Genomic DNA, 23,846 nt, shown 5'->3' with positions numbered 1-23,846 from the left:
TGTCTGATCTGCATTTTCTGACATGTGATGTGCTGCCCGAGTCTCAATAAATATTTTACGTAGACCTATTGGTACCAGCCCAGAAGAGGCTCTTGAAACAATCATGAATGTCCATCCTGTTTTTAAATGGAGGAGCACTCACAATTTGAACATTGCCAGAGGAATAATTGGTCATCACTTAGCATAAGTGAACCAGCAAATGGTTTCAGAAACTCTCATCAATCAAGGACCGAGCTGTACTCCAGTACGGTTGAAATGTACTGCGATCCATCTAGATAGCAAGTCTTGACTGCTCTACTGGTGCCAGACTCGGGCACCAGGGGAGCATAAGTGCTATAGAATTGTCCTACAAGGAGAGATCCCTGACGTCCGATGAATAGAAGGCATCATTGCATCTTATGGAGGGAGCCTGCCTCTCAGTCTAAATTCAACAACCTAGGCTGCCTGTAGGTATCTGGTGGAGCTGTTGTGATGCCTTCAAATCTCTAGGACAATGAGGTCATCCACCTGCTGTGTACAAGACAGCAACAGCATCCAGCTGCATTATCTGGGCCCCAGGTGATGATTTGTTGCCTGCAACGTATATTGGTGAACCTTCTTCGTCCCTGACATTGTTTGTGGTGCAGGGAAAGTTATATCCAATTTCCATTTGATTCCTGGAGCCTTGTGGTCCCCATCTGCTCCTTACCATGGCCTGAGGATTCAGGGAGGTTGTTTGGTGAGGCTGCTCGGAGTATGGAACCACGGACACCATGAAAATCCAGCAAGCAGCTCCAGAGATATCCTTTTTGTTTCCATCTTTGTCTTGGCAGAGGACGGCTCTCAAAGACCATGACACCCCACCCAAGGCTCCTCACTCCTGGCACAGAGGAAGTCCAAGCATGACGTGCAGTGTCAGAGATATGGGAGCTTTTAAATAACTTGTGTCCTGTATGGGAAGACTAGTGTATTGCCAAATAGCCCTTTTAGATCATGGTTCATACATCATACTAGCCAGTGAGCTGTGGACTTCTGTGAGCTCCTCAAAGCGAAGCAAAATGTGTAAAATACCCCCAACACATTTTATGGCAAGAGCTGTGTGAGCAGGACGTTTCAGAGCTAGTTTTCTGTAGCTCATAATCCACACTAAATGTGAGACTTATAAAAGTTCAAATATATCAAGCAAAACCCGATAATAAAAGGGTGTGACCCTCCATCATGTCCCCTGCTGCTTGAGCCCTGTTCTCTTCCCCACTGGGGTGACCTGGACCGTAACGGAAGCAAGGAAAATGTGCCCCCACTCCCTTTTTGCTAAAAAGACAGCCATAGTTGGTGAGTAGTGGCCCACCACACTCCTGGTCTCAGTGCCACTGAACCTACTGCACTAATGGCAGTGATTGCCCTTCAAAACGGTCTCAGTATCTCCCTAACTTCCTCAAAACATATCTGAGGAAACTGCTTTACCCATTTGTAAATGAAACGAGCATTGGCTAAGCCAGTAGCTCTTGCCTATGCGAGATCTATTTAGTTTGTTAATGTTGTTTTCAGCCATTTTGCACATATATATGTATTTGTGCAATCTTATTGGATATCTGGTAGTTAACAAATCCCAATATAAAATATGTAGGCTTGAGCTGTGCGTAAGGCAGTGTATCAAGGTCCCTTGTGGAACGAAGGAAATGGTGTCCTTGTGTCCTGTAAACAGTTCAAACGGAAGCAGCAATTGTTTTCAGTATGTCCTTGATGCCAGATTGACCTTGTGCAACTGCACCTGTTGTACAAATAGAAAGAGTGACATAGAAGTAAGTGTGCTAAAAGTAGGGACTGGAGAAATAGACGCCTGCTGAAGTGTTATGAAATATTACTGATGAGGATTTGTTGTTCTTTCCAAAGAACACTTTGGCGTAGGTAAGAGGTGATAACTTAAGGAGGTCAAAACTATTTTAAAGAAAAATGTTCTCTGTGGCAAAGGTAGTGTCCTGAATTGTAGTGGTAGTAATTAAATATACAGACTTTAGGTTCGAGTCAGCTGAGTGCCTGAGATGCTGTCATGCTCTTTCCTTACTTATTATAATTAGTGGTACTGTGTATTGTGTATCCTGTGGGCTCATATTGAATTTATGTAACTGGGCATGGGTGAATCTCGTATTTTCTCTATTGCATTACTGCTGCTCATTTTAACTTCCTTCACTTGTTTTAAACTGCGCCTTACCTATTTTTAAATTGATCCTCTGAACCAGCGCTCCTTGGTCCACTGCAGCTTTTGTGCTGTTTGTGTGGAAGGGGCTAGTCCGGTACATCTTCCCTCACTTCCTGTATTCCACTTTGTGACCGCCATCTTGGGTCAGGTGACGCTCTAGTCTCTTGAGACCTTACACCAGCTTGCCTATTTCTGGGGCTGGTGCCGACGTGCAGCGGACACGTGCAGGGGGCACGCCTGGACGTCGCCAGACGCCAGAGATGCTGTCAGTGGAGTTGGGGCTGTGCGCACTTATTCCAGGAAGAAGGTACGGGCTAATAACACTGGGGTAGGTCCTTGCCGTCAGCTGTTAACCCCGTTGGAAGGACCTTTTTTTTGTCTTTGTTTTGGTTTTAATTCTCTTACTAAACTATCTCCCCACCCTCTGCGCCATTACCCAGTAATCTCCTTAAAATTCGGATTCTCAACTGCCGGTCTCTGGCCAAACACTATTTGAATGTGTATGTTTATTAAAAAGGTGGCAACGATATATAATTCCTTTCCTCAGGCCCCTGTCAGTCTTAGTCCTGTATCCAGGCCTCCCACCGTTCACACTCTGACGGTGTTTCCTCATGTTGATCAGGATGAATTTTGTCTGCTTTGCAGCAAAATCAAATCTGGCTCCCTTGTAGATCCTCTCAAGCCGGACCAGTTTTTAAAATCACTGTCTGTGGTCGCGATGCCAGTTGATTAATACTTCTTTCTCCACAGCAACGGTTCCAAGGCAATGGAAACGGGCTATGGTTGTTCCCCTTCTTAAAAAGCCATCACTTGATCCAGCAAAATTAGAAAACATCCGCCCAAACTCTGTTACCTTGGGCAGCTAAAATCACTGAGGGACACATTACCACCATCCTTTCAGCTTTCCTGAATTCCAACGGTATCCTGGATCCCACGCAGAATGGTTTCCGCCCAGGGCACAGTACGGAGACAGCGCTCCTTTCTGTGACTGAACATCTGTGGACCATTCCAGATGCGGATGACCCGCGGCACTGATCTTGTTAAATCTCAGTGCTTCGTTCGACACTGTATCCCACTAGATTCTTTTAAATCGTCTGGAGGAGACAGGAATCGGTGGTGCTGCCTTGGAATGATTCAGATCCTTCCTCTCTGAAAGGACTTTTCAGGTGTCTACTACGCCCTTCCTTTCACATGTCCAGTCTGTTGGTAAGGTGTGCCACAGGTCTCTGCCCTGAGTCCTGTACTTTTTAATCTGTACGTACAACCTCTGGCAGTGATAGCCAGGGACAGGGGTCTCTCCATTGTTGCTTATGCCAATGACACGCAGCTGGTGGTGGTTCTCTCAGACGATTCCACGCAGGAGGCCCCTAAATTTAGGAGCAGTGGCGGAGTGGATGACCGCCATCTGCCTCCAGCTTAATGCTAATAAATGGGAGGTGGTGTTAGGAAAAAACATCAAGCTTTGGAGCGAGAACTGGTGGCCTAACATCCTAGGGAGCGCACCCACCCCTAAATTGGTGGTGAAAAACCAAGGAGTATGGATGGATTCAACCCTTAGTCTTCAGGATCACACCAAGAAGATTGCAGGCATGTGCTTTGGCCCTCTACGAAATTTGAAACCCCTTCTGGGCTATTTTGACCCGTCCACCAGACAATTGATTGTTCAGGCGGCCATACTGTCATGACTTGACTATGCTAATTAACTTTTTTGGGGGGTATATAAAGCTGAGGTCATGCGCCTACAAAGGGTCCAAAATGCGGCTGCCAGAGCCCTTTTGGGTCTCCCGCGAAGACGCCACATCTCTGGGGTAATCCGTCGATTACACTGGCTACCTGTGGCCAAGCGCATAGAATTTAATGCGCTTTCATGGCCTTCAAAATCTTAAAGTTCTCTTCCCCTTGTATTCTGTCCGACGTGTTGGTACCTTACACATCCTTGCGCCCTCTGCGCTCTATAAGGTCATGCTTGGCTCTGGTTCTGCGGGTAAAACGTCTACGTGCCGGGGGACGATCTTTCCGCTATCTAGCGGCCAAGCTTTGCAATTCTCTCCCCCTTCAAATTCGCAGTCTGGATAACTACTTGACTTTCAGGAAGGCTATAAAAACTCATCTCTTCCCTGCGGCTTAGGCTCTAGTTTCTTGCTGTCTGCCTGTAGTGACCGCTGGGACGCCACTTTGCTGAGGCAGCTGTTGCGCTATACAAGTCGGATTAACATAACATGCAGCTGTATTTTATTGCGGACCAGCAGCTTAAAGTATATTGATCTAATTTTTGGCGTAAGGCGTTACTGCACGTAGTACATATAATATAATTCAGGCGCACTAAGTTAAGTTGCATAGCTTAGGGTAGCAAAAGTAAAGTGAGAGGCATGCTTGTGTTGCTTATGTGATTTAGAAAGTGAACGACTGGGCCTAAAATAGCACCTATTTTTATTACTTCTCCATGGTGGAAGGACATGAAGGATGCAATGCAATTTTTTTGTTTTTGTTAGAGCGTGTGGTGCGGTATAAGTAGACCGTGTCGAGCAAAGTGTTAAAAGAGCCTAAAGAAAGATTGTGAAGCTTTGAAGTTGGAAAGGCAGAGGGAGAGGAGCTTGTGGGTGCTTAGAGCTGTGGGTGGGTGGAGGAGGGATTCTCAGTGCCTCTTAAGATTGTGCTGTCTGTTTGTTCACAAGTAACTGGAAGGTAAATGTTATAACTTGCGCATTTGTACATAAAAGACAAATGAGTGAAATTGCCAACCTGGAGCTAGTAGATTTGCTGCCTGAATGCGAGATATGACTTTTTAAAAGCATAAGGGGTTGGGTGGGTGTAAGTCTAGCGACAGAAAAGGAATGTGTAGATGGGTGAAATGAAGTTGTGGTCCATGTTAGTTGTGTTTGTGTTGGGTATGGTGCCATTGTACCTGCTGCACAAATCTAATGGTAAGTGTAGCTCAGAATGACGATTGATAGAGGTATGTTGTCGGTGTGTGTCCCCTGAAGCAAGGCGATAAGTAAGTTGCGATGTTAGTAAACAATAGCCATGAAAGAGCATACTTAGTATTTTAACATGGAGCTAGGATCAAAATGTATATTCTGGTGTAGGCAATGTGTGCCATTCCCTAGTGCGAATAAAGGAATTGTGTTCTTTTTGTCTGTTTAAAAAGTAAACTGAAGCATTAGCGTAGGTTTCATGTTTCCATGAGATGTTATTGTCCTGGTGTACCTGCACTTGCTGTTTGAAAATAAAGTAAGGACCTGGAAGTGTGTGTTTAAAGGATATGGAAGAAAGAGGTGGTTTGAGGTGCTTAGAAGAGCAGTGATGTTGTATTGTTGTTTATGAAGTAAGCATTTGCCTATGCTGTACTCGTCCTGGTGTAATTTTTAGTTACTGGGACACATTTAGGAGCGCCTGCATTTTTGTCTGCTTTCATTCTAAGCAGCAACATCCAGGCGGGAGGGGACTCTTTAATTTATTTTCACCTCCAGCTGGGCCAAAGATAAAGGCGAATTTAAGGAACCATTAGGCCTCCTTTTGTTCCATTCTGATTGTGACTGGGTGCGGTATGGAGACTCACACTTAGATGCATGGAAAGTCAGGGAAATGCATGCACTGTAAGAATGCTAAATGTGTTTGTCTGCCCCAGTATTTGCACAAATAGCAATGTAAATACCACTGTTTTATTTCTTTTATAACTTGATTCACTTGTTGGTCACTATTTATCACTTGAGGGTATCACCTCAAAGAAAGCACCTTTTAAAGGCTACTGAGCACTCCACCACCCCTGAACTGGGGTGGTGGAGTGAGCTAAAGAATGGTGATGGATTAAACCCAGATCAGTTGACTGGTGGTGAGTGTTTGATTTGCTCAAACACTCAGTCCATCATCCCCTTTGGTATTGCTTAGTTCGCCTTAAGTTGGCAGGATATGCCCAGACATGGGTCCCTTGCTCACTTTGCCACTGGATTCAAGATAGCCTGGCTGATGAGGGTTATGAACCCGAAACCGGTCCCAGGATGCTTGTTTCCGGTCCAGGGAAAACATGGCTTGGCAGTTCGGACTGGACTGTTCCCATGAGGCACAGGGTCAGACTGATTTGTATATGGCCATATCTGAACTGGGGTGGTGGAGTGAGCTAAAGAACTGTGATGGATTAAACCTAGGTCGGTTGACTAGGGGTGAGTGTTTGATTTGCTCAAACACTCCGTCCATCATCCCCTTTGGTATCACTTTCTAGAAGTGGCATTTTCAAACACAATTTAAAAACCACCTTTACTCAAAGATGTGTTATTACATTCCGTGCTCAGGGAACCGAAACTCAATTTCTCTATCTTTTCACAATTCAAAGTTACACTTGTACAATGTTGCAAGGCAGTTCCAAGACAGCCTATGTGAAAGACAATCTTTCAATAGTGAAAAACGCAATGCACAGTATTTCACTATCAGGACATATAGCACATAGTATTACATGTCCTACCTTTCACAAACACTGCACCCTTCCTATGGGGCTACCTTGGGCATACCTTAGGTGTGACTTACATGTAGGACAAGGAAATGTTGGGGCCTCGCTAGTGGGTGCATTTGCCAGGTCGACACGCAGTAGAAACTGTGCACAGACACTGCAGTGTCAGGTCTGAGACACCTTTGAAAGGCTACTTGTGAGGGTGGCACAACCCGTGCTTCAAGCCCACTAGTAGCATTTGATTTACAGGCCCTGGGCGCACACAGTGCACTTTACTAGGGTTATACTAGTAAATCAAATATGCTAATCATGGAAGACCAATCATGGTGCGTGGCCACGAGGCGGATAGGGGAAGACGGCTGAGCTCCGCGCCGACCCTGGTTCTTATCCTGATACGGGACGCCCCCGAGCACTTAAGGGGAAGGCAACAGTGGTCCAGAGGCTCCCGCGGGGTTGCTGGAAAGTTTGGGCGTGCTGCGACCGGGGAATTGCTTGACTGGATCGGGAACTGTCTGGATTCCTAAGATGGCGGCGTGACGGAGTGGTGCTCCTGGTGGTGGCGCTGCAGGATGGCAATGAGAACCCTGGATGGTGTCGTGGAGGGGACCGGTAGCCGCCTGTTGGACTAGCACCCACCTTGTGCGGAGGACGGCGGAGGCCCTGAGGTCTGGAAGCCACCCTACACAGCGGGACAAAGAAGGCGGCAGGGATAAGGCGAAGACCCCAAGATGGTGGAACTGATGATGCGGCCACTGGACTAGAGGCCGAGGAGCTACCTGGAGATTATCGGGCGGGGCGGTGGTGGATGTTGAGACCCGACCGCAGTTGCATGAGAGAGAGGTTGCGGGATAAAAGCGGTGGGCGAAGGCTGGAGGATGCTCGTGCCCGGCACCGCCCCCGCTCCTCTGATGAGGTCGCTGTTTCGCTGCTTCGTGTGGAGTCTTGTGCGGGATCGGACTTTTGCCCCCAGACCTGTCACGGGATCCCGCAGTCTCCGGAGCGAGGCAAGGCGCAAATCGGAGCCTCGAAGCAGCCGGAGCCGCTACTTGTTACAGGTAATACGGCAGAAGCCGCGAAGAGCGATCAAAGCGACAGGAGGCTCCATTTTACACCGCGACGCAGCAGAAGCTGCCGAGAGCGTACCCAGGCACCAGGAGCCACCACAAGTGCCCGCAGAGCGGTTGAAACCGCGTCAAGTGCCACAAAGCGGCAGGAGCCGCCGTCTGACTCCACGGCAGGAGCTGCGGAAAGCACACTGCGTAAAGCACATCAGAGCGGCAGGTGCTGCTAATTGTGTCCGCAACACGGCGGAAGCCGCGAAAAAATAATTCAAAGCGGCAGGAGCCGCTATCTCACTCCGCAACGCGGCAGAAGTTGCGGACAAGCATACCCAAGCGGCAGGAGCCACTGCCAGAGCCCGCAGAACAGCACCCCAAAGCGGCAGGAGCCGCTGACAGTGTTTGCAACGCGGCGGAAGCAGCGAAAGAGTAAAACAAAGCTGCGGGGCCGCTGTACTGCCTGCGGCGCAGTAGAAGCTGCGACTATCATCACTAGAGCGCCCGCGGCTGCCGGGCATTTCTGTGGCGCCGCAACGGGATTCTGCAGCGGTGGGAGCCACCAAAAACATCTCTAATGTTGCAGTAGTCGCACATATAAGGATCATAGCGGCAGGAGTAGTGAAGCCTACTGAAGCCCTGGCAGTGCTCTGGTGAAGCAACTGCTAGTCCTCATAATATACTGCCTGCCAGAGTGGGACTGGGATCCTTCTTGGCTCGTGTTCTGGAGGCGCACGGCGGGGCTGGTGACGTCACCTCCAATGTGAGACAGACTGGCACTTCAGAGGCAACTGAAGCACTGAGAGGAGTCTGGGAGGGTCGCCCGCTCTCCTGGAGTAACAGTGAAATGGATGGTCTCCTGCTGCTTGGGAGCCCCCATATTGGTATGTAGGCGAGCTGGAAAAGGCGACCAGTAGGCGGACGGATAACGATGAGCACGAGTGCCGGCGGGGTTCCCTTGGGACACTGGCAGCTGGGGTGAAGGAGGCTGGAGACGCAGCGGTAGACTTGACTACCAGTGGTTGCGCTTGGCGGCGGTGTCCCAGGTGTGAAAAGAGTGGGTGCTGGAGGAGTCCGTGCTGTGGACTGCTGGTGGAGGATGAAGTGAGCAACTGAGGGCCCACACGGGGCCCTGGAGAAGTGGTTGGGATTGTTGAGCTGACTTTGGAAGTGGTGTCATTGATTGTTCCTCTCGGAAGCGGCGGCGGTGGAGGCACATGAAGGCGGATTGGGTCCCCTTGTTGGAGCAGTGCCTTAGTTGCCCAGCTAGAGGTCTGTCTACCAAGAGAGCTGGTATAGCGGAGTAGCGGCGACTGGCCGGGCCAGGAGGGCAGCCCAGACGAGGCGTGCGACCCTGAGAGAGGGAGAGGAGGGACGCGACAGGGACGGCCTGACTGCCTGAAGCGTGGAAGTCCAGCAGGAACTTGCTGAGGGGAGGTGGTTCCTAGGAGAGACCCCGACGGATCAATGGATCTTGCAGCCTGAGCAAACATGGGGAAGCCTAGAAGGAAGCAAACGGGCACCAGCGGAGCAGGAAGAAGACACAACTACCACGGAGGCGTGCGAGGGGTCGCAGCAACGCTCTGAGGGGATGCTCCAGCAGCAGGTTGATCAAATACTAAAAGCCATCACGGACACCAGGGAGGCTCTACAACTGGACATCGCGCACATGATGCAGGGTCTAGGATTGCTCCGAGCGGACCATGCCAAACTGGACGACCGGGGGGAAACAAACGGAGGTGGCCATCGAAGTCCTGGAGCCGGCTCAAAAGTCGATGGAAGCACAGATGACCGGTTTTAAAAACAGGCTGCGGACCCTGGAGCGGAGGACGGAGGATGCTGAAAGGAGGAATCGAAGAAACAACATCCGGGTGGTGGGACTGCCTGAAGGTGCGGAAGGGTCCAACATCGTGGACTATTTGGAGGAGTGGCTGAAGGGGACTGTCGCTGCGGAGGGTTTGTCATCCTTCTTTACTCTGGAGAGAGCCCATAGAGTGCCGGCCAAGCCGCTGGCCCCTGGAAGACAGCCTCGACCAGTGGTGGCTAGGCTGCTTCATTATAATGACAGAGATCTTCTGCTGAACAAGGCCAGGACCGGGGGCCCGTACACCATGGGCAACAGTAAGGTGACATTGTTCCTGGATTATACACTTGAGGTTCAGCGCCGCAGGGTATCATTTATGGCCGTCAAGAGGGCACTCCGGGACGAGGGCATTCAATACTCCCCGATGTTCCAGGCGCGTCTGAAGATAACTGTGGACGACAAGATGTCTTTCCATGATAGTCCTGAGGAAGCCTGGGACTGGCTAGAGCTGTATAGAGCGAGCATTGGAGAGGCAGGACGAGGCGCAAATACAGTTACATAAGGACCCCGACCACGCAGGCTGCCGCGCAATTGGCGACTCCAACCAGCGTCCCAGAAGCCGACGGAGACCCAGACAGAGAAGGACCGAGCGGCTGCATTCCAGGCCATCATGGATATCTCCCGAGAGGAGGGGGTAGCGTCTCCGGCGGGGACGGAATCGGAAGGGGGTCTCTGGAAGAGGACAATGAACAGTTGGATGCTTGAAGTCTGAAATTACCTCATGTGACGGCTAGGACTGTGGATGAGATCGTAGATGGGTGATGTAGAACTGGCTGGACATGGGATGTGAAATAAGCGAGGGCTTGGTTGTGGTGTGGGGGCTCGCTATGGACCTGGTTGACTGGGCACTGGTTGTTGAGGATTGGGGGCAGGCGGGAGCAGCTGCAAACATGTGGAGGAGGTTCCGCTGCTATATAGTCTTGGGGGGCTAATCGGACATCAAGGGAGTCGAGCGCGGGGTGGTGGTTTATTAGGAGGCCGACTCTCTGAAGCTTAGGGCCTACTCCCCGTAAGTTTGTGTGGGTGTAGCTCCCTAGGGGCTTTTGTGGGAGCATTTTGTGTATTAGTTTGGATGGGTTCTAATTTTGTAGCACCTGTATTGGGGGAGGGAGTTGGGGAGGGTTTGGGAAGCAGTTGTGGGGAGTTAGAGTCACCGGTATGCTCCTAAGTGGGGGATGTGTGCGAGGGACGGAATGCCTGACAAATAGGGACATTACATGATTTGAAACGTATTACCTGGAATGTACGGGGGCTTCATACAAAGCAGCGGAGCCACAGGGTGCATGCTTACCTGGTGCGGCGGGGGTGCACATAGCGCTCCTTCAGGAAACTCATATTAACAGATTTGAGGGGCTAGCCCTGAAAAGTAGATGGAAGGGTCAATTATTTTACACAACTTACTCAGCTTTTGCTAGGGGTGTCTTGGTGTGGGTCAGAGTGGGAGTCCCTTTCCAGCCAATGCAACAATTGGTGGACCCGTGGGGAAGGTTCGTAGTGGTGCTGGGGTGGCTAAATGGAGTGGATGTAACGCTTTGTAGCGTATTTGCCCCCAATGTGGACCAACCCTCTTTTTTTTTTTTTTAAAGCTTATCAGGGAGTCTAGCTCAATATTTAATTAATTCAACGATAAGGGGCGGAGACTTTAACTCCATAGCAGGTGTGGAGAGAGACAGATCCCACCCCCCGCTTTCTGGCGCTCCACTACATAGAATATCCAGGGCGAGAAGCGCGTGGCAAACTAATTGGGGGCTGGTTGACAAATGGCGCGCGCAGCATTTGGAGGAGCGGGTTTATTCTTACTACTCTGGCCTACATGACCTGCATGTGAGATTAGATGCAGTATTGTGTACCCCCGATGTCCATTCTAAGGTTATAGGCAGCGAATACTTGGTCAGAACTATATCGAACCACAACCCGTTGCTAGTGCGGATGCGATGGAACCGAGAGAGGGCGGTTATACCGACCTGGCGGCTCCGACCGGCGGCGTTGGAAGACCCTTTTTTGTGTGAAGAGCTAGGGACGGGTATTGACCAATACTTTGAAGAGAACGAGGTGACGGCAACATCGGCGGCACTTGAATGGGATGCGTTTAAGGTTGTGGTCCGGGGTATTTGTATTAGCAAAAATGACAGAGGTAAGGAAAACATTATTGATAGACCTAGAGAAAGCGGAAACGGAGAGAGCCCGATCTGGGGATCAGAGGGCGCAGAATGAGGTCTTGGAGGCTAGAGAGGCAGTGGCAGTACAGATGAAGACCTTGTTTCTTTGACTATAAGACCTGCAGGGCAAGGATGCACGCAGAGGGGGACAAATCGAACACCTCGCTGGCGTGGCTGGCTAACCTGACTCCCAGGGGGGCACCGCTACTGGGTTGACAGCCCCCACAGGGGACATGGTGAACACTAAATAGCTTGTTTCTGGAGTATTATACTGGGCTTTACAGTAGCCAATTAACGCAGGGTGCTGACGGCATAGGGGAGTATCTAGAGTGGGTGGCCCTGCCGAGCTTGGGTAAAGAGCAGGAAGACCTGCTGGGAAGCGAGATAACGGTGGGAGAGATCAGGACGCGATTAAGCATATGGCCCGTAACAAGACGCCTGGGGTCGACGGTCTCCTCATAGAATTTTATTCCAGATACGTGGATTGTTTGGCTTCGCGCTTACAAGTGATATATCGAGAAGCACGTAGGGCGGGGAAGTTGATTGTGACCACTAGGGAGGCTATTATCATACCCTTCTTGAAACCAGGAAGGGAACCCACAGACATTAAGGCACATCGTCCACTCTCAATGTTGACAACAGACTACAAAATTCTGAGCAGGATCCTAGCATCCCGACTACTCCCATATATGTCGCATCTAGTACATTGGGATCAATCTGGTTTTATACCTAAGCGAAACATGTCTGTTAATGTGAGACAGCTGCCTCGAATTCCGGAGGAAAAGCATGGTCTGCCCTCAACTGCTCTGATTCTTTCGGTAGACATTGAGAAGGTTTTCGATAGCCTGGAATGGCCGTTTCTGTTCCAGGTCATGCGCAAGATGGGCCTGGCGGAGGCGTTTGTGGGATGGACTCAAATACTATATAATTCAGCGACGGCTCATGTGACAGTGTCGTCATCTTGTTTAGTAGGGCGGGGAACGCGACAGAGTTGTTCGCTCTCTCCGCTGCTGTTCGCGCTGGCGATAGAACCACTGGCAATGCGGGCTAGATCGGGGAAGCACTATGTCAGCCTGGATATACGTGGGGACATGCACTACATATTGCTTTATGCAGATGATCTGCTGATGTTTTTGGCAGCCTCTGGCGAGGTATTAGCGGGAGCGATGACGCTGATGGATGTTCGGGGAGGTCTCGGGGTTGAGAGTGAATTGGGAGAAGACTTGCTTGTTCCCAGTACATCGGGTGATGAGGAGCACACCTAGCCTGGACAGAATAACAGCGTTAATAACGGTGCGAGGGATCAATGGGAGCATGGCAATTTGGAGTACACTGCCACTTTTCGGTGGCAGGACGAGTAGCGCTTCTGAAAATGGTAGCACTGCCTAGATTGTTGTAGTATTTTAGGACGCTACCGATCTGGATTCCCGGCTCGGTGTTCAGGACGCTTCGGTCCATGGTGGGGGGATTTCTGTGGGGGAGCGGTAGGCGGCGGGTGGCTTTGCACACGATGATGAGACAGCGAGCAGAGGGAGGATGGGCGATCCCGGACTTCGAATTGTATTATTTGGCAGCCTGGTTGCAGTGGCTTACGCAGTCGGTAGCTCGGGAGTTCCGAGGCCCAGCACAGTGGACCGATGGTTCCCACAACATGTTCTGTCCTTTGTTGTTCTTGGCCAGTGGATGCGAGTGGATTCATTGACGTATGAAGAGAAAGCGCTGAGAGCGTGCTGGAATAGAAGCAGGCAAAGGGGTAGCATCAGTCGCCCGTACGCACCGGAGATACCTCTGGGCATGTGCACGGCTCTCCCGCATGGAGGAGACTGGTCAGCACTGGCAGAGTTGGGTCTGCAAATGGTTGGGGACTTGTACGGGTAGGGAGTCCTTCTGCCTTTTCAGGCACTGCAAGAGAGCTATTGTTTCCCCAGGGGCGACTTCTTGCTGCATGCCGCTCTAGTGTCGGTGATTACAAAACACTGGGGGGGAAGGGTTATCGGAACCACGGACGTCCCCGACATGTCAATATGTCGTGATGGCAGCGGGGACGGTAAAGGCAGTGACATGCCTGCATAGGCGAATGGTGGAGGAGGGACTGCAACCACTGAGTCAGTTGGGAGGCAGACCTGGGCAAGGATATTCCCGAAACGACTTGGGCTAAAATAGTGGAAAGGGCGTGGAAGAGCACGCGGAATGCTAGATTCCAACTTATTAATTTCTATATCATACACAGGGCGTATTTAACCCTAGAGCAGCTAAATTAATACTTTAATGTGGATACAGCTTGTTGCCCCGGTGCCAATTGCATGCGGCAGACTTCCAACATATGCTGTGGAGTTTCCCACAGCTCAGAACATATTGGGAAGAGGTGGTTGATGTTTTGTGCGGAGTGACGGATAGGCAGATAGAACCCGACAATTAAAACTGTCTTCCTTATCCCCATCACTTCTGTGCAATGTGTGAATTAGCTGCAGGAATTGTCTGTGCAGCGGCTACACACCACATTCTTCCTTGGCAAATTGGTGATACGGATTAGGCATCTGTTCTCCCGAAAGTAGTGTCAATTTTCCACGTGGGGCAGTTTATCACACCCTCTGTGTTTTTCTCTCTTTCACATTCCTCTAATGAGAAGTGGTTGCAACTGTTGTTTCCTAAATGGACTCTTTAAATAATGTTACACAACTTAGGATAGCATGTACCAGAAAAGAATGGGGGCACAGTAATTTCCTAAACTTGAGTATATTGTTGTGTTTTTTTTTTATTATTTGCTATCACACCCCCTCGAGACAACTTGCATAAACATTGGTGTAATGCATAATAGAGGTTCCGATGTTCTGTTCCTGAAGAAGGGAAGCAGTTGCCCAAAATGTCTTGGTTTACAGGGAGAAACTTATAAGGAATGCTTAAGCAACGAAGATGGGTTTACTTGCAGTATGTCAACATTGATTCAAATAAAGGACGGTTTTAACAAATGAAAAAATACAGACGATTTATCATTTTTCCATAATTGATTGAAAAGTGTGCACAAATCGAAATAAATACTGTATAGCAGTGCTTGAAATGGCAAAACCGATATGCAGGTCCCCGGTACCAGAGCACTTGCTTGTTTCTGAGAAGTGCCGGTACTCTCCAGTTTTAAAATATTACGTCCCTTTTGAAGTGCAGGGTACTCTCCCTCTCAAAATAAACACGCATTTTGCAATGCAATTGGTCTCGCATTATTAAAGTTTGAGCTTTTGGCATTGTAAATGACAATGTATTTTATTCATTTGTTTTTAAAACCTGCAATCGGTGCATAAACATGCACTTTGAACGTATAGTCCTTGCTTACGATAAAAGAGACTGCCAGCCTTGCTTCTTATAAGCATGGACTACAAGTACAAAGTGCAGCCACTCCATGTCACAACTGGGCCATGTGCAATTAACACGTGGAATTAGCACTGAGCCATCCCTGCACTGTATATCGGACACTTTAAGTAGAGTCAGAAGAGCAGGGCTGAAAAAATAAGCAGAGTCACACTCGAGGAAGATGAAAAACAAGACTAGGTTGGTGTGAGGTTGGCCTGGGACACTCCACTCCTTGTTGCAGCAGTTCTGTCCCTCACTGTATATAGTATATTTCAATGCAGGGTACAAGGGAGTCAGATAGGAAAGATGCTGTCGCAGAGCAGGCAAATTCAGGAGGTGGGGTGTGGCTTTACCTGCAGCAGGCACATACTGAAGGAGCATGCAGAAAGGGAGCCTCGGGTGCAGCAAGCACTCATTGGGAAGGCCTCCAAGGCTGATACAAGCACACTCCAGAGTCTCAGATCACAGGAGCGTCGAAAGCGAGGCTTGGACAAGAGCAGGCACATGCAGGAAGGGCTTCTAACCGCATCAGGCAAACAAAAAAAAAATCATCATGTGGCAGCAGGCACATGCAAGAGGGGAGTCACGTAGTGCAGGTCATGGGTAATACTAATCACGAAAATGATAGGGTAAACAGTTTCACAAGACAGTGTCAAGACACAAAAGGATGAACCCAACTGGAAATGTTATCACTATGCCCTTAAATGTCAGTTAAGCTGGCCGCGTCACAGACACACACTGGAATTGAGCCAAGTGCATCCCATGGAGGGCTGCCCCATAGCTCAAGAATGGAAGGCCACAGCACCACTCTGCAATGAGGCTGGAGGGGCTGGGGCTAGCTGCGGCGCTCTCAAGGCTGCAGCGCCTGTGTGCACAGGGCAATAAGTACGGAGGCATTGATATATGCACGATTCATTGCCTCCTTAAAGTCTGGGGGGGGATGGGGGATACCTTACATAAACCGGTCCGACGCACCCCTGTGACAGGAAAGTACGCGGCCCCTACGGAGCAGCCGGCACCTGAAACATTATTTCTGACAATCCCGCAGTGAAAGAAGGTTGGGGGTGAACATCTGGTATGGCTGGCGGCCCTCTTCCCACAGGGGGTTGAATGCCAGTGCAGGTCATGTGCTATTGGAGCAGCAGCGCATGCGAGCTCCCGCCCAACCTCTTCCGCACACCTGTTCCATGAAACCGCTGGGACTTTTTATTAAGGCCCCTGCCTCACAGGCGTAGGAGGAAGGAAGAATTTCCCTTTCGTATTCTATACATTACAACTGCTCGTGCCAGGGCAGTTAATGTTTCACTGCAGTATCCATTTGGAGTTCACAAATCGTGCGGGCGCCGCCTATGGCTTTAGAAGCTTTTGACAGAAGTCTATCACATTTCGAATAGCTCCTCGCAGTCGAAAATGGTTGAACATTAACTTATATAAGCCAATTTTCGAACAATATTTTATAGAAAACATGAATTGAAATGGAACAAAACTCTCCATAACAAAGGTTACAGAACCTGACTTGCTCGTAAATCCAGGTGCACTCCCTGCCACTTAAGAAATGGCTAAGAATGTCCGATGTTTTTCACAAAATGGAGTACCTACAGAATCTGAATGTAAACTTTATTTGGGTGTGTACAATGGAACCTGGAAACATGGCAAGCGCGGTTATTCACAAACCAATAACAATGCATGTGTGGGCACTATGCAACCATTCTGATATGCGCACAAATCGACATTACAAGGTGCACTCGGTACTCTCCCTCCCCCTCCCCCCACACCCACCAATACTCCACCAAAGGCGCTCGCACTGTGTTGCTTCTAAGTACATTTCTTACAGTTGTATTCACAGTAATGATAAGTAATATTATTGTATAGGCACGCGTGAAGCACAGGCCTGGCTTTGGAATATGATCCCGTTATCCCAGGGGCCCATGCAACGACCTGAAATGCCACCCCCTTACCGCCGACCCTCCCAACAAATGCATATTTACACCACTTAATGTACATTCATAGAACGAAATGTAGATCCAGAAACTATCTGCACACCACAGCAAACACCCGAAGCATGCAAACATGCACAACGAGACGCGCCTGATGAAGGCAATCCATTGGGAAAAGTTTTCAGTGGAGTTGAGTTTGCAATAAATAAACAATACCTGGCCCTTCATAAAAATAACCATCACAGCAAATCATGTCACAAAACGTGACATTAACCCCTTCCATGCTCATGACGAGCTCAGCTCGTCCTGCAGTACACTGCTCCTGTGCTGCTCGTCATGAACAATGGGAATAAATGAGTTCCAGCACAGGAGGAAAATCTCTCAAGCAGCGATGTGGTTAAAAAGAAGTGTTAAGGATGCATTCCTTGGCTTGTGTGACTTTAAAGAAGCACACCTCTACTGGTCCACGCCTGTACTTTGTATCTTTCTAATAGTTTCAATCAGAGACCCTTGTAGAGTCATGTCCCAATTAAAAGCTTTGCACTCTCGTGTGTGTTCAGATTTCATTACTACCAGAGTCTGGTGTATGCATTAACATTTTGGGCCCTGTATTTGTGATATCTAATACCGGCTACGCACTTTACTACATTGTGATCTGGAGCATATCAATCTATCCCTGTGCCTCATTTCACTTCTCTGCCAAGTTGGTAGCTTGTACAACGGGCCAAGGCTTGTTTTAAGCAATATATGGACCAATCCATCCTATGGATTTCCAAGAAAAAGCAAGAGCAGGTGATATAGAGCAGAATTCAGGTGTACAGCACGCTATATGTATGGAGGAGCATTACGCCTCACTGGGAGATCCCTTCACTCAGGGGAGACACAGCAACTCCACAGAGCGCATTACCCCGGGTTAAATCCTGAAGATTCACCCGACCCTCAGGGCTGCGGGGGACACGGCTCCTCGTCCCCAACTGCCATCTCGCCACATACAAAATACACAGAGCTATCCCTGAAGCCCCCACCCGGCTCCAGCCTGGATAGACGCTCGAGGTTTATCTTGCATCATGCTTGTCATGAATCCCGGCTCCGCTGCTTACCCTGCTCTTGGTGCGCTGGTACCTCTTGGGGTCCGAGTAGCTAAGGCCCACGGCAATGCCAATGTCGCTTCCAGGCATCCTGCCACTCTGTCCTCTTCCACCGACCCCGAAACAGCAATGGGAGGGGGGCTCTACCAGAGGGAATCGGAGACAGCCGCGGGGTCGCGGGGTCTGCTCCCAGCACAGCAAGGAAAGGCATGGTAGAGGGAAGAGGCTGCTGGCCAGCCCCAGACTCTGCTGGTGGGCTCGAGCCTGGCTGCTGCTGGAGGGTGAGCTCCTGCTGATAGGGGCGGCAATGCGAATTCTCTTCAATGGCAGTTCATCAGCCATCAAACCCCTTAGGTCTGCAAAGGTGTCTAGAAAAAACCATTTGTGTCTGGTCTACTGAAATTTCCAGCAAGAGACTAGCGTGCAATGGCATTTTGACTAACAAAACAGAGCTGTGTTCTATTTCTGGTCGCTCGAAGGATTGATTAAATGTGTAGCGCCCAGAACAGAGTGGCTCCTGAACCCGCACTTCACCCTTCAGCCGCCTCAGTGCCCGGCGAGACATGTTACCCTATTCCCTCCAACCCGTGCCTGTTAGGAACCGCAATGCACATGCGCACATGCATGGTCAGGCAGCGCCAGCGACATAGCATACTTCATGCGCGCGCCGCAGTACACGGAAGCGTGAAGAATGGAGCGCGTGCGTGCGTCCTAGCACGCATTCACTATCGCTTGGACGTAGATGCACAAAACCGGCAGGGAAAGTTAAGCCGTCACATGAAAGGTTAGTGATAACGAAGAGTGCTTGTCATTTCAATTGTGTCGCTACCTGCGATATGAGGATGTCCAGTTTCTGTATATTGTGTGTGTGTGTGTGTGCGCGCGCGCGGCGGGGGGGGGTAGGGTGGTTCTCTATTTGTGTGTGTGCGTGCGTGTGTGTATGCGCGGCGGCGGGGGAGTGCTCTATGTGTGTGTGTGTTTGCGTGCGTGCGTGTGTGTATGCGCGGGGCGGGGGGGTTCTGTATGTATGTATGTGTGTGTGTGCGCCTGTGTGTCTGCTTACAAGGAGCCATGGGAGATAGGAAGCGCGTGCGACCTGATCCGTTTACGCGCGCGTGCACATCTCTTGTCGCCTGTCTCCCTTGACTCCTTGTAAGCAGAAATGATTACAATAGAGTCTCACAGCAACGATCGCGATCGGTTCGCAGTGCGAGACCTAAAAAGTGCCGGTACTCGGTACCGGCCCATTAAAAGCACTGCTGTATAGCATATCGAATGTGGCGTAACTAGATTGTGACACTAACCAGTGTTTAAGGAGCCCTTGTCACAATTACTGCCGTGACTCACAGGTCCGTAGGGAGGGTCATTTTGCTTGCTCAGTCCTACGTAACTTCTGGGTCCACTCTAAAGATCCTCTGGGCTTTTGAGATGTACTGCTTGGGTACGAGTTAATACTGGAAAGAATCTGCAGTTGGATGAATACGCAAGATGAAGTTACTTATCTACGGGAATGCTCTTTCTGGTGGTTCATCGAATTACAGTCTCCTCACTGCCAATTCTGTGGAGAGGACGTTCCTTGTAAAAAAAAAGGTCCCAAGTGGGATTTCCTACACTGTCTATTCTAACTTGCCAGTTGCGGTCTACCTGAGAGCTGTGGAATGCATAGTGATAAACTGATGTCCGTGCACAGGGGTAGTAGCTGTGTGTGACTGTGCTGTTACGTCCGGAGTCAGTACAGGCACACCAGAGCTATGGCAAGTTTCCAGATACAGTCTTGTGCCTTTGAGCATTCACAAGGTGAGGATTTGTCGGTTAAATAGATCATAATCACGAAAGAGATTACTAAAGGTAAGTAACTTGTTATTGTGGTTTTTGTCTGGTGGTAGTTAATTTCCCAGAATTTGATTGTTAATCCTTGGAAGCAAAACTGATGCACATTTTTAAGATCTGTTGGATCTTTCTTTCCATATGTTTTGCACTTTATTGATGAATGTACTTGTCCATTCATGAATTAAATTAGTAGTTGCATATTAAGTTGCTTCAATTAATGTACATTTTCAGATAACTTAAGAACATCAAGGTGACCTCATCTTAACTTGGCTAACAGGGACTGGGAAGTGCTTTTGTGAAAAAATTAGTATGACATTTCAAATAGGAAAATTGGTTTATGAGAACATTTAATCATTGTTAAATAAATAATTTGACGGATTGCAATTGCCTGTATTAGAGATCCTCAGAGGAACAAGGTTGTCTCTGGTTTCTGAATTGGAGGTGAGTACATCTCAATGTTGTTTGTATTTACTGAGGGCGTGTCCTTACATCTGTAAAATTTCCTGTCGTTCTCTTCTATGTTGCAAAGATACTTTCAGACACCGTATGTTTGAAATAAATGGCCATTTCACCTTGTGTACCTCAATTAGAAGGCGCTTTATTGTTCCTTCTGCCCAACTGTCTTAACCGATAACTTTTTGTCACTCCCTCTTTCCAGCTGCTCTTGCTGCGAGGATATGCTTTTAACCATTCAGCTGACTTTGAGACAGTTCGTATGATGAAGGAAAAGTTGTGCTATGTTGGTTACAACATCGAGCAGGAGCAGAAATTGGCTCTGGAAACCACGGTGCTAGTGGAGTCGTACACAGTAAGTATAAAACTGTAGGAGTTTTTTTCTTGCCGTCTTAGTTTACTTTGGGCATCGCTATAATTGTGTCATTAATTTGTTTACCAAAATGTATATATGAAGAATTGAATAATTGTTCAGTTCACCGCTCTATAGCGTAAAGTAAATATGCCTAGTGTGGGTTAATATGGACAATAGCCAATTAAAGAACTGAATACTGTTCAGATCAGCGGTTCTTAGCTTTTTGACATCTATGAGCCTCCCCTTTCAGTTTTCTTAGTTTGTGATGTGAACCTCAAAACCATATGCAAAAATACAGAAACAAGTATAAATCGTACAAATACACAAATTATAAAATATTTGATTAAATGTACTTTTTATTTTTTATATTTTTTAAGCCCCCTACACAATTAATATCACATTAAATAATCACGGGACAACTTATCAATTAATAAGCGGCTACAAACACTGTGGATAACAACAAGCCCAGAGACCTTAAGGAAAGTCTGGCTACATTACAAATGTGCACCGTGCACATCCTGTACCCCTCATAGTATAATCGTAAAATATTCATGGATATAAATAAGACTGATCTAACCCCATCATACCTCTCCCCCTCTGATACTCCCAGTAATATCACAGCAGGTGTCAAGGAAACCCTCATATTTAATTTTTCATTGACAAAATCTGTAATTTCTGTCTTAATAGTTGTTAATGCGCGACATGTGGCGAAAATATGTACAATATCCGCCCCCTGAGTTGACATCTAGGGCATCCTGATCCCTTAGCATGCCCCATTTAATAATTCTGCTGGGAGTGTAATAGAGATAAAAACACGTTTTATAATACTGTGCTTGCAGCTTTGAAGATAATAAAGCTGTTTGAGCAAATAAAAGGATTCCAGAAAACTAGTTTCCGAAATAGCCAATCTCTCCTGCCATTTCTGAGAGTATTTGGCGAAATCCTCTTTCATCCATTTATTGAGGAGGTTGTAAATAACTCCAATGGGGATTAACTTCTGTCTAACAATAGGCCCCCAATGTCACATCTTTGGAACCCCACCAGCCCACCTCTCTTATGCGTTAGATAATCTCTTACTGAAGATACTTAAAGACATTTTTCTGACTAATTTGGAAGTCATTCTTATTCTCTTGAAAATACATTACCCTCGTAGGAGGAAAAAAAGAGACCAAATCCCTGGAAGATTCCCATTATTACCTAATGGAGTCTAAAAGTTTAGTCTACCTAATCGCAATAACTTACGGACCATTGACCAAACATTAAATGCAATCAATAAGGTCTTAAAACAAACTCTCTTAAAATAATTGAATTCAATTAATCTCCTAAGACCCCCCCCATGCCACCTCACTTATCAATAACTCGAAGGGGGAGGGTAGATACTCGGACCCAGCTTGGAATGGGGGGTTTTCTTGAGGTAGAACCACACAGTATTGAAGCATGGTTACCCAATAATATGATTTTCGATTTGGTAATCCCCACCCCCTCCATCTCCAGGAAGTGTCAAGTATTTTAGGGCCCTTTTAGGCTTGGAATATGCCCAAGCGAATCGAGACATATGCTCTTTCAATTTCTTAAACCACATATTTCCAATCTCTAAAGCACGGATAAGATAAAGATTTTTGGGGGAAAATATAATTTTAATTACATTACACCTCCCTGACAAAGATAGATGTAAGTTATTCAGTCTGGACTGGTCCCTTTTCACTTTTCCATGAAGGGCTCAAGGATTTCTTTGACAATGGTATCTAAATCAGAGACAATAGAAATTCATAGGTATACTGCCCTTGTAACCACACGCCCATCCTTGAAAGTTATTCCTTTAATGACCACAATGACTGTTTTTTTCCTTATTTAACAGATAACAGGAGATTAGCCCAAAACAGATTGCTTCTTTCTCTATCTCGATCAGGCTCGTAGCCGGTTCCGGTGTTACTAACGCTAAGTCATCTGCATGGTCTCGGGTTTTGGTATCCCAACCTCTGAGGGATATAGGAGGAATACAGATATTGTGCTCTAGCCTAGGTATAAATGGATATATTTATAAAGCAAACGAGCGGTGAGCACGGCCACCCCTGCCAGGCCCCCGAGAGATCTCAAAAGATTCTGAGAGTTCCCCTACCACAAACACCCTGGTTTCTGGATAATAGCATAGTGCCTTGATGGCTTGCACAAATTCTGGCCCAGTGTTTACCCTCTTCATCACGGCCACCAGATATTGCCAGGAGACCCTATCAAAGGCTTTCTCGGCATCCAGCAGAATCAAATCCATAGGGTCTCCCTCCACCTGAGCAGCATCGAAAACCGAAATTACTTGTCTAATATGATCAGTGGTGCCTCTCCCGGGTATAAACCTATGTTGCTGTCCAGAGTCTACGTTACAAATAATTGGGGACAATCAAGAAGCAAGAAATTGTGAGCTTACTTTAGAGTCCCCATTAATCAAGGTTTTCGGTCTATAGGACCAGAGTTCCGCTGCCAGCTTGTTTTTCTTGGGAAAGACCACAATCTTTGCATGATACCAAGAACGCAGAGGGCTGACCCCTTTGAAAATGTGTGCAAACAGGATGGTTAGGCAGTCTTTCAACACCGGCGCAAATACCCTATAGAATTCCGTCAGGATACCATTAATGCCAGCTGCTTTGCCTGCAGCAAGATTAGAGACCGCAGATAAGATTTCTGCCCTCGTAGGGGCCCCCTCTAACCCTGCTGTTCTTCTTCACTAAATCTATTAAGCGGGACCCAATCCAAGAAGCTGTCTGTGGCTATGGCCTCACCCTTGATGCTTTCCAGATACAGGGATTGATAGTAGGTTTTGAAAGCCATCCTTATTCCTGCCAGATCAGAGATCGTACCCATTGCACGATCCCTTACCCCTCGTACTTCACTTTGTCCTCCCTTCTGCCGCACTCTGGTGGCTAGATGATGTACAATTTGCTCACTACATTTGTAGGCTTTCTCCCTCCACACAATATACTTATCTGCTACTTTTGTTGTGGTTATCTTATTAATTGTGCCTTTAACTAAAACTACTCCAATTGTGCCTCTCAAATTCTTCTGTTGTGTAGCGATTATTAATTTTCTTTCTTCTGTTGCTAGTATGGTGTAAAAATCCTGCATTCTTCTTTTTTCCTTTTTCC

At 48.0% G+C, this 23,846-nt stretch overlaps 1 protein-coding gene across 1 annotated transcript in view; it reads left to right on the top strand.

Annotated features, from left to right (window-relative positions):
- ACTR2 (actin related protein 2) overlaps window positions 1-23,846 on the top strand; it is a 277,715-nt gene that overhangs the window by 142,629 nt on the left and 111,240 nt on the right. Inside the window, exon 6 of the mRNA XM_086927591.1 lies at window positions 20,560-20,709. Within this exon, the coding sequence (XP_086783717.1) occupies window positions 20,560-20,709 (150 nt within the window). The remainder of the gene's footprint in view (window positions 1-20,559; window positions 20,710-23,846) is intronic.

Source organism: Lissotriton vulgaris, chromosome 6 (genome assembly GCF_964263255.1).
Source record: "Lissotriton vulgaris chromosome 6, aLisVul1.2, whole genome shotgun sequence".
NCBI lineage: Eukaryota > Metazoa > Chordata > Amphibia > Caudata > Salamandridae > Lissotriton > Lissotriton vulgaris.
This window is presented reverse-complemented; position numbering and strand designations above follow the sequence as displayed.